General features: G+C 39.5%; 1 protein-coding gene across 1 annotated transcript in view; it reads left to right on the top strand.

The window, feature by feature from the left end:
- The window catches only part of LOC149077152 (BAR/IMD domain-containing adapter protein 2-like), a 145,115-nt gene that overhangs the window by 120,623 nt on the left and 12,354 nt on the right, over positions 1 to 12,138 (top strand). Inside the window, exons 13-14 of the mRNA XM_089244877.1 lie at positions 2,873 to 3,098; positions 7,477 to 7,865. Coding sequence (XP_089101003.1) covers positions 2,873 to 3,098; positions 7,477 to 7,865 — 615 coding nt within the window. The remainder of the gene's footprint in view (positions 1 to 2,872; positions 3,099 to 7,476; positions 7,866 to 12,138) is intronic.

The raw sequence follows: 12,138 nt of genomic DNA, 5'->3' as shown, positions 1-12,138 counted from the left end.
TTAAAATTTTCCCATTGGTCGTCGAGAATGTTTATCGTGTTGTTAATTTAGGGTCACGGTTAAAAAAAGGAGTAGCATCAATGACTTCAATTGATCCAGGGATCTTCAACGCATGACCCGCGGGATATATTTGGCCCACGGAGATTTTTGTCGTGGCCCGTCGATCGTTTTCAGAAAATTGTGCAAAACATTGAAAAACAATTAATTGTAGAATAAAAGAAATAAAAATAAATTTCACACAATTAGTGAAAGAAATAACATAAATCAATGAAAATTATTAATTTTATTTTTATTATTATTTTGCTTGAAATGCCAATGAATGAAGAAATCTTTACTAGACATAATTTGTAGGGCATTGAGAGGCATTGTAGGGCATTGCTGCCCTCTGATGAAAATCCCAAAGTTCCTATTCATCATATTTCATACTCAAACCTTTTTGTTTTTACACAATCTTTTAACCCTTTAAGCGGCAGTGGCGAAACATAAAAGCCTCTTATTTCGCCATCGACAAGCCAAGATGTTTTCGTTAAGTTGATTTCTCAGAGGAAAACTTTTCCCATATACACCTTCGTTTGCATCCGCTGAAATTTGGGAGAAAGGCTACTTGATTAAAAAAAGACATGGCATTTTGAAAGGAATTCAGTCAATTCCAATTGCCGCTTAAGGTGTTAAGTCAAGACTTAACTCCCCGAAGTCAAAAGAAAAATTCTACGGGGAGACAAAGCAACCCACACATTTGGGGCACCAGGGCCTGGAAGGGTTAACCACAGTGTGTGTTTAGATTTAGAAATATGGCGAATTTGAGCTTTGAGTCTTTCATTAGAGGGCAGCACTTGGAGATGAACTCTACGTCTTTTGAATTTGATAACTGATAGTTTTTGTCGCACCACGGTCATTTTCTGCACACGGGGGTGAATTAGGCCGGGACCTACAGTTTATTGCCGATTCCGAACGGCAGCCTTTTTTTTATACTCACGGAGATGCTGGTGCGCTAACCCCTCGGTGTGGGACTTCCTGCGGTAGCAATCTTTTTCTGTCTCATGTCACCGTTCCTGTTGTACCCCTGCGTGGGCGACCGCAGGGCGACTCCTGGGTAAATGCGATGCATTCTACATAAACTTTATATGGCAATAAAATTCTGGAAAAAATTGCACGTGAATATAAATGTACCTTGCATCATATTAGAGGAAAACACATTTAATGAGGTGAATTATTTCTTTACTTATGAGGTTCCAAAATTTGACGAAACAATTTGAGATAAAAATAAAGAATTGCAAATATTTTTATGTTTTCAATTTATTTTTTGAGTATCAATAACGCAAAAACATGAAAATTCCAAAAAATGAATGCACGGGGGGTCTGAAAGAGTAAAACTGAAGCTATTTATATATTATTTCAGATTCCAGAGAATATTCTCCAAAAGATTATTACATAGAATTTCACATCTCTATAACGAATAAAACTTTCTGAATTACCTAAATTCCGTCATTCATCTCCGTCTCAACGCGACAGGCATAAAACGTTTTAAGGGGAAATGGGTGTAAGTTTTTAATGGAGAGAGTCACCACACACCATGGAACTGGAAGTTGAGTCATAATCATATTCATTAAAAGCATCAGAAATATTGAGCACACACACACTTCAGGGAGCTCTCTTGGACTATTCCGGAAGACAATAAAATTGTCTAAATTTAACCCCCAGTCATATGGGGTTTTTTTTTTTTGTCCTTAAAGCAATTTCGCAAATTTGAAAATTTCCTTCGAAGAGATTGCAGTTCGGAGTAAAATGCGTCGCAGTTATTCAGGCAAATCAGATGGGAATCTTTTTCCTCCGCGTGCTCAGTTCAAGACACACCGCGTCGACGACACATTTCCTAATGAATTATTGAAGGGGAAGGAGGGAAAGAACAACAAATAAATATACTCTTGTTAACTTATGTATCCGCTCATTTTATTGCCGCTCTCTTTATGGTCGTTTTGTGATGTCATATTTCAACCTTAAACGCCAGTTGCTGAAATAGCCAACTTTTCAATGTAATTAAGTATTATAAATAGCCACTGATATTTCTGGTGTTTAAAGAATCTTTGACTGGGACGGTGAATGTGCCTGTACATGGGAAATTAATTTTTATAGCTTAATTTCGTCCCGTATATGGGGGATCAATGATTCGTGATGAATAAAGCCCCGAGTTTAATGTAAATTGAGCATCGTCTTAAAAAGCATGAAGTGCCAGATGTGATATCAGACCTTGCCCCTACGCAGGGTTTGAACCAGGGAGTGCACAACCTTTTTCAGTCCACGGGCCAGATGTGTAGTAAGTAATTCTGTCGCTCGCTGGCCAGAACTTTCTGAACATATGACTCGTACTTTACGGGACATTCCGATAATTTGGCCAGCCCACCATTTTTCGTAAAATATCCTGGGTTTTTTTTTCTAATTTTTTCTACGAAGCTTATTTGAATTTTAAGATTTGGGATTATTTTCGACTTATAAGTTAAGGCTATGAAAATGTTTTGGTCTGTGATCATCAGCTTTACTTAGCTTCGAAATTTCTTGGCTCTAATTGATAACTGTACTTGCCTTTGACATTTTTTTTTTGGGATAATTGGTAATAACTCATGTGGATCGAGATTTTCCGTATTTTTATGAAGAAAATATGGCTAAGTCAGGCATTTATCGTGTTCAGTGTATTTTTACTTTTCTACCGGGTCACCTTTCGCGGGCCAGGTGGAACTTCTTGATTGCTTTCTACAAACCTCATTTTACGTAAATTATACTCCTCCTTTTGAGTAAGGGGTTGATCGATTTTATGTGTGTGAATAATTTCAAGAATCTCATAAAAAAAGTATTTGTGTTAATCACTCTCTCGTAGTGAACAGACTTGCTGGTGCACGAATTCCGAATTCCGTCAGTGTCCGACGATCAGAGGAACCGATTCTCCAAGAGCTTTCAGCAGTTACGCTCTCAGCAGCCTGGCGTCGTCGACAACTCCACAAGATGGTTTCGAATCGTCCAGTTTCAGACCCGATATGGTCAGAGAACGTCCGCATTCGACTTTCACAGAGAATGCCATCTTCAGTGCGAAGGACGCGTCCAAGGTAAACAATGACTTATATGATCTTCTGATTCGTCCTTAGCGTTAAAACTTATAAGCCATTATATAGCTGCAGGCAGTCTACGGTGGATTTTAAACACGGCCAAAACGACGAAGACCTTCACATTTAACTGTAAATGCATTTAAAGAAATCTAAAACCGTGTTCCTATGACGCGTACTATGGAGGACTATTCGTAGACTTTGGATTTATGAATGCGACACTCCACACCCGAAAATGTTTACTCACTCCACTTAGGCTGGTCGTTTACTAGAAGTGATAACACACGGCGAGCAACACGGGCGACAACAGCCAACATTGTCCAACGACAAGGAACGTCTGACGTCGTCTACTGAAAGCCACCCTTACACGCTACTCAGTTAAGACTGTACTCAGTGTAGACAAATGTGTTCGTTAATAATTTTGGGGAAATATTGAAAACTAACTAATGTTGAAAACAAACCTGTGGTATTTGGTCAGAACATGATAACTCCAAAATGACATTCTTAAGATATAAGCATTTTCCTTGTCATTTAAAAATCAAAAATAAAGCATACACACAAATATAAATGAAGATATTATATATCAGAATGTTATTTAGCAGTACGCGCATTTATCTCACGTCTAATTAGTTATAATTAGCAAGATTTACTTTTAGATCAAAAAGCCATTTTTTGGAGATATCATGTTCTGACCAAACACCACAGAAACGTTCTCCTACATTCTCTGCAATGGAATCGTCTTGCAAAAACAAAAAGCTGCAAGCGACGAGAAAAATTAAATTCGGTCGGTGAAATATGTATTCTTTGGGGGATCCTACGGACGTAATCCTCAAGGCACAATTCTGGAAAGATACTTATCGTGAAATATTCAGTTTCACATAGACCTGATCCTCCGACTCATTTTCCTGACGTACTAACTCAAAGACCTGATTTACTTGGCATAGCTTTGACTAAAAATCTATTGAGTCCCATGTCCATTTATGTCCGACCTATACTTTCGTCAGATCATAATCCTATTTTTATAGAAATGGATATGTAGTCGCACAAAAAAAAATTTGGGCTGGTTTGTTTGCATGAAAGTTTGATAAAAGATCTTTTACAAAACTTGAAAAAAAACCCCAATTGGTTACGAATGTAACCCGATGCACTTATTGGTCGGATTTTTCAAGTTTTATCAAACTTTTATAGTGTAATCCCTGCCTCGGGGGTTTCTGAAATGGGTTATAGGCCTACATATCGGCTTACAATTCACTGGTTTCACTGAATTTCCAATACCACACCATCTTTTTATTAATATTAACTTAGCGTTTTTAAACTTAATCATTGGTCGTCGAGAAAGTTGATCGTGATGTTTATTTTATGTCACGATTAAAAATGGTTATAAGAGCTCTGTGACAATTGATAGTCACTCATTTAGTCAGCTTAGATACTGATCCGTTGAATCAAAACAAGCATCGAGCACTTGAATATTGACGATTCTTCAAGCATAGGAATCAAAACCTATTCAATCCCGAGTCGCATCAATGGCTTCATATCTTATCATTTTTTCCCTACCCATTAATGTGCGCTCATGTTGGAGAGATTTTGAGACTTTCGGTGAAACTGATCGGTTTTTGAGTCTGAATATCACGAAATGAGACTGGCTTTTTTTTTCATCCTAAAGCATTCCGAGTAATTATAATCATTACCATCCATGTTTGCGTCACTCGAGCGAACCACGAACTCCGTCTCTCATTCACTACAAACAACCACGGGGAGCAACATTCACATAATTTTCCCTCCATGACAAAAGACGACGGTAATGCATAGTTATCAGAAAATCAGGGTTTTAGAGTGAAGTCATCCCTTAATTGCGACTTTATTTATTAATGCGGATAAATTTTCTCCCCGTAACCATCGTGGCCGCAACCTCTTTCCATCCTTGTGAATATCTGTAAGCGATCCATTCATTCGAAATCTCTGAGGCCGAGCCGTTGTTTTCATGTCCTCTCCCCTCCCCCCGGCCTTCCCGCCAAAAAGTAATTATCTCTAAATTTCGGGTAAATCTGCAGTTTCTGGTAACGAGAAGCGAGTGATTAAATGACGCCATTTGCACTAATATTCTTCCATCTTCCTCCATCTCTCTGGCTTTTAAGCGAATCATGTTCAGAGCTTTTGAAATTATAACGTCTGTGTTATCTCACAAATTCCAACATTTTAAAGAAGAGAATAATCGTAATTATGTGAAGGTGATTTTTATGGAAAATTCACTGACAGCAGTTCGCCGCCACACAATTCACCGACAAGAATTCACTGATAGAAAAATTCAACAAAGAAACAATTCATCGACGGAAAAATTAACACAGAGGAAATTTGCAGGCAAACAATTAATTCACCACCACGCAATTCACAGACAGCTCACCGATAGAAAGATTGACCAAAAAACAATTCATCGATTCATCGACGGAAAAAATAACGCAAGGAAAATTCACAGAAAAAGACGAACAATTCACCACAATATACAATTCACCGATAGAAAGATTTACCACAATCACACAACGAGAAAATTAACGCAAGGAATACTCACAAACGAACAATTCACCGATAGAACACTTCACCGACAAAAAGCTTAACGCAGGAAAACTTAATTCACAGATGAACAATTCACGCTACGCGCAATTCACCGATATAAAAATTCATCAAAAAACAATTCATCGACGGAAAAACTAACGCTGGGAAAACTCACAAGTGTGTGTGTGTGTTCTTCACCAGTGAGGGAAATGACCAATTGATAGAGTAAGTCAATGAATGCTTGAGCGAATGAGTGACGAAATGAGTTGATGAATGAGCTAACGAATATAATCTAGTGAGTGAATGAGTGAGTAACCGTATGAATGATCAATTGAGTGGATTACCGTATGAATCATGAATTGAGTGCGTAACCGTATCAGTGTGAGTAATCATGTGAGTGACTGTATGAGTAGCCAAGTGAGTGGGTAAGTTATCGTAAGAATGACCGGCTGGGGAGTAACCATAGGAGTGACCGAGTGAGTAATCGTATGAGTGGCCAAGTGAGTAACTGTATGAACAAGTGAGCGACCGTATAAGTGAATGAGTAATCATACGAATGACCAAGTGACAGGGTGAATTATTAAGTTACCAAGCGATGCCGTATTAGTGAACCAGTGAATGGGTGAATGACCGAGTAATCGAGTGACCAAATGAGCAAGCCATTGAGGGATTAAGGGAGTAAATGGCCGCATGAGTGACCAAAATATAGGTGAGTGACAGTATGAATAATCGAGTGAGAAACCGCTTGATATTTACCTCTTGTGTGAGTGATTTAACGGGTGAGTTACCATGTAAGTGACCGAATTAGTTACTCGCTCACTCATTAACTCCCTGACTCATTTGTGTGATCAATCTCATTCACATGCTCACTCACTCACTATGCCACTTTGCTGACCACGACCCTATGGGTCAATGCCATATTCGTTATTGCAAATAATGGTGAAAAACTGGCTGTTTGTCGATGAAATGCTTGTTGGTGAATTTTCCTTGCGGTGATTTTCCATGTCGGTGAACTTTTGTCAAAATTTTTCGGTGTTGAATCACATAAATGAGGGTTGTCGGTGAATTTTCCTAACGGTGATTTGCCATGTCGGTGAATTTTTGTCACAGAATTTTTCGTCATAAATAAAGGTTGTCGGTGAATTTTCCACTCACGCGTCAAATAGGACATTAATGGCGCAAGTGCCATCGAAAAAAAATGAAATAAATAAATTTATTTATACAGGGTGTCCCGTAAGTGCTAATGCGGTCTTTATTTCATCAACCGTCCGTCGTAGAAGTATGATTCTAATTTAAAAAACAGTCAAAAAGCGGACGAAAATTACTATGTATTCGTTTTGCGAGTCGGAATAGTATGTAAAAGAAGGAAAATCTAAATTTTTATATGGTCCCCTCGCCCCTAACTTCCAATTAGAAAGTTATTTCCCTGTTTCTCAATTCGAATATGTCAGCTAATATTGCACTTAGAAACTTCGAATTTTTTTGGTTGGCCTCAGGAGATATGGGGCAACAACTTTCTAATTGGAAGTTTAGAGGGCAGGAGGGACCGTATAAAAAATTTAGATTTTCTTTTATTTTGTGAGACACTGTATTTTCACTCTCAAAACTGGTACATGTTAATTTTTTGAATGTTTTTTGATCGTTTTTTAAATTTAAATTATGCCTACGACGGACGGTAGAGGAGATACGAACGCATTAGTACTTACAGGACGCCCTGTTTGATGACACATGTTAGACAATTGATCTTTACCTTTTGGACATTTGACTTCTATTTTGCCACCTGTTTTTTTGTTGTTCTCTTTTGTTTTATTTTTTTTCTAAACGCTGACAGATGACACCGGCCAAAGGGAAACCATCGGCATCGCCAAGGACTCCGTCCCGTTTCATATCGACCTTCGCACCCCCACCTAAAGTGTTACATCATCCGCCCCTAAAAGAACTTCAGGAGACCCCGCAGATTTTCCGTTCGCCCAGGAGGTCGCTGACGGCTCCGTTCCCGATATCTGTACCGACACCGAACCTCCCGCCATCTTCGTCAGCGTCGCACCACAGTAGCAACGACAGCGGCTTCTGCAACGACGGCAGCAGCAGCAGCACCAGTAGCAGTAGCCAGGCACCACAACCCAGTCCTACACCGTCTTCGAAAGGAGGGAGCAGCAACGAAGGACCGCTCGAGGAAGAAGACCAGAAACCGGATGACCCGCCTGTTCTGGATGACAGGTCGGTAAAAACAAATACGCTGCCATCATTTCCAAGTTCAATCATACCCATACATACAGGGTGATTCTAAATTTAAGAGGTGATACGAGACACCTAAACAAGCATATTTGGTCATAGAATGTGAGGTGGAATCGCAATAGCAAAGACGGTGGTGGCAGGGCCGTCCTAAGAGCGTCATGGGCCCCAGGCCAACTGATTTTTCTGAGGCCCTATCTGGAAAATTCTCGAAAATTTCGATTAGTTTCCATTTTTGTGAGGCCCCTCTTCTCTTGAGGTCCCCGGGTCGTGCCCGGGTTGGCCAATGCGTTAAGACGGCACTGGGTGGTGGGTGTTTTTGGAGAGTGCACAACAGCACTTCGCTAAATGCAAAATATCATACTTTTCTGACGGATTTTCTGCGATATATGAAATCAACCATTCGAGGGGGTGTGGAATATTGTAATGATTTAGGCCTTCTCATGGTGCAACCTGGGTAACGCAAATTCTATCACAAGGCATATATCGCTCGATTATTGTTTGGCGCAGCGTGATTTTGATGGTCATTGCACCAATAAAAAACAAACTCCAATCCAATCCGAAGATGCATATGCACTCTCGTATGGGTGTACAATATCGCAGCAAATTCATCGGGAAAATATGATATTTACATTTAGTGAAGTGCTGTTGCGCACTCTCTAAAAACACTTTCTACCTCCTTTGCTATTGCGATTCGACCACACATTCTGTGATCAAAAATGCTTGTTTAGTTTTCTCACATCACCTCTTGATGTTTGCCCCCGTTAATTCAGAATCACCCTGTATTTTTCATATAATGTATAGCAAAAAGTCTGTTCATCCTTTCATAAACACACACACACAATGCTGAGATATCTCCTTAAAAATCTCTAATTTTTTCAATGACTAAAAGGTTTTGTAAAGCGCACTTCTGAATCTAACATGTTTTCCTTCCGTTCTAAATTTATCGGATCATCTGGCAATGGGTGGAGCCATGTTTTGTTCTTATTTTGATAACAACACCTCACCCCTCGGTGAGTATAAAAAAAAGGCAACACATTAGACCGTTAGTTTCTGGTCTAGTTAGTCCTCGTGTGCAGAAAATTACCATGGTGCGAAAAAAAGATCAACGATAACAACACCTATTGACGTTCGTAACCCTCAGGTACAGTGATGTAATGTACCGCCCTGAGAGGACTTGCATGAATAGCAATATGGTACCATGCTTCTCGAGCGTGTATGTATGTAAATATGTAAGTTGTTTCTACCTGCATGAAAAGGGGGGTCCTAGATCATTGCTTCACCTAAGGGTTATGGAGTTTTATGAGGTGCTCTTATCCATGGTAAGAACGAAACATCGGTACATTAAGTCTGGGCGAGACCGTTCGGACTCGGCTGTTCCGACGCGGGACATGTGGACCCGTGCTGTCTGGACGCGAGCGCTCTGATTCTGAGGACTGAGTTGCGGCGTGGTAAAAGATGATCATCTCTATTCGTATGGCGAAGATTACATGCAGGGCATCGAAATGAAAAATTAAAAGTGACTACACGTGGTCACCAGACGGCATCCAAATACGACATGGGTTCAGATGTCTAGCGTTGAAGTGGTCGCGTGCAAACGTCGTGTTCCACTCTCAGGGAGCATACCCCTGACTATCTAGAACGGTTTTTTTAAGACCGGAAAAAACACGCAAAATAGACGATAGATGGCGCTAGTTAGAGTGACTTCGTTGGAAATATGCAAATGAGACGGTTATAAGAACCTGCGCTCCTAATTCAGCGTTGTAAACTGTGTATTTGGAGCTGCTGCACTCTGCCGTTGCTGGCCTCGCCTGCCATGTGTAATCCCCTGTGGTGGTGGTCATGTGGAACACATACTACCGTCTCTAACTATCTAGAACTTCTAGATTCTGAAAATAGTCTGAATTGCCCCCATATAATATTACAGAGATTTATTTCTTCTCACCTGAATTTTTTCACAGCTTTCTGTGGCTTCCTTAGCCAGTGCCGTCTTAAGGCATGCCTCGGAGGTGGAGCCCTCACAAAAATTTGATCTGGTTGAAATTTTCGATAATTTGCTTAGTAGGTCTCGGAAAAATCACTTAATCTGAGAGCCCATGGTGCTCTTAAGACGACCCTGCTATTAACCACCTGTCCTGGTAACCCTTATATTTGATTTTCACCAGTGCCCCTCTCTTGGAATTCTCGAGGGCCAGAAGAGAGCCACATCGCCCCAGGTCGAGAAACACTGCTATAAGTAACGAAGTTAACGCACGCATTCGACACCAGTCACCCAGTTCGAATCATGGAACATATTGGACGAACGATACCACTGAAACATTCTCACGCTCATGGACCAATTCATACTTCGTCGCCTGATATTGACGAATTACTTAAAGAACTATACGAAATTTAATAATATTGTTTCTATGTATGTGATGAGTTCATATACAGGGTGGGAAAAAGTCCGTAGGAACTTGAAAAATGAATAAAAACCGGAAAAATAACCGAAATAAAAAACGGTTTCCAGGGTTAGCATCACTAGGTCACGGGAATTTTTTTAAGACCGGAAAAAACACGCAAAATAGACGATAGATGGCGCTAGTTAGAGTGACTTCGTTGGAAATATGCAAATGAGACGGTTATAAGAACCTGCGCTCCTAATTCAGCGTTGTAAACTGTGTATTTGGAGCTGCTGCACTCTGCCGTTGCTGGCCTCGCCTGCCATGTGTAATCCCCTGTGGTGGTGGTCATGTGGAACACATACTACCGTCATAAACGATTTGGAGGAATCTGTTCGTTATTTGCGTATCTTTCTTTGACTTGTGTACGTCAGTGCCATCTATCGGCTATTTTGAAGGGGATTTTCCTGTCAAAAAAAATTCCCGTGACTTTTCGCGATACTAACTTACTCTGCAAACCGTTTTTTATTTCGGTTTTTATGCATTTTTTGTTTCTACGGACTTTTTGCCCACCGTGTATATCTCTTTCCATACAATACAGGGTGTCGTGTAAGTCATAATTCGGCCTTTATCTCGCCAACCGTTCGTCGTAGAGGTACGGTTCTAATTTAAAAAAATTCTCAAATTGTGTTCAGAAATTACTCTGTACGTTTCGAGTGAGAATTCAGTGCGCCATAATATAAAAAAAATATCTAAATTTTTACAAGTACCCCCTCCCCCGTGTGGAAAATTGTTTCCCTTCCTTTTTCTGAGGCCATCTAAAAATATTCCATGTGTACCTATAATACCCTATTCACTGAGATATTTGAGTTCAAAAATCGGAGAAAAGTTTTTAGAGAACCGCATAAATAAAGGAAAAGGACGTTGTCTACTATTCGTTTAAGCTGTTTTTCCTCAACTTTCCTCCGCTTTTTGAATTCAAATACACAGTATCTCAACGAATATTGCACTTAGAAACAGAATTTCTTCGTTGGCTTCAACAGAGACAAGGCAACAACTTTTTTTATTGGAAGTTACAGGATATGGGGAGGGACCGTATAAAAATTTTTATTTTATTACACACTGTATTTTTACTCTCGAAACTGGCACAGAGTGATTCCGATTGATTCCCGAACACATTTTGAGCATTTTAAAAATTGGAGGTTTTACCTCTACGACGAACGGTTGATGAGATAAAGGCTGCATTGATACTTATAGGACATTCTGTACAATATTTTCCGGGATAAATAATTTCCCAGGATGCCGAAGGTAGAAACGTGAATTAAAGCCAAAAACCAATATATTAGGAAATATGTTTCATATAAAGACCAATAAAGAAAATATTTCATTACTTTTAAAAACAGTAATATATACTACGTACAAAATAACAACTCCAATATAAAGCAATAAATTCAAAAGACTCCCAATAGAACTCCCATGAAATTCTCATTCTCTTTAATGAAACAACACACTTTGTACGAAAAAAAAGAATTTGTTACTTCAAGTTTTAATGAAAAAAACTTGGGAAAAAATCCAGTTTTATATCCGCCGGAGGTCACCGGAATTTATAAAGGCTATTACGGCCAGAGTGGACGCCGTAATTCTGGACTATTCCGCAGTTATGGCTTAGAGAATTTTCAGTACGATGAAAACACACAGATGTGACTTGAAACTAAAGTTATTTATTTTCAAGTAATTTACTGAAAATAAAACTGGACTTTCCATCAAAAACTGGATTTTGATGAAATATTTCTCCAGAAAGAAAAAAATATATATTTGATGACTTTATACGCGTAGGGAATTTCGGGCGAACCACTTGGCGACAGTCGTTAACTTGG

This window comes from Pholcus phalangioides, unplaced genomic scaffold, assembly GCF_987345545.1.
Source record: "Pholcus phalangioides strain wild (caught in Gottingen) unplaced genomic scaffold, Ppha-v1.0 ptg000015l_1, whole genome shotgun sequence".
In the NCBI taxonomy this organism is placed as follows: domain Eukaryota; kingdom Metazoa; phylum Arthropoda; class Arachnida; order Araneae; family Pholcidae; genus Pholcus; species Pholcus phalangioides.
This window is presented reverse-complemented; position numbering and strand designations above follow the sequence as displayed.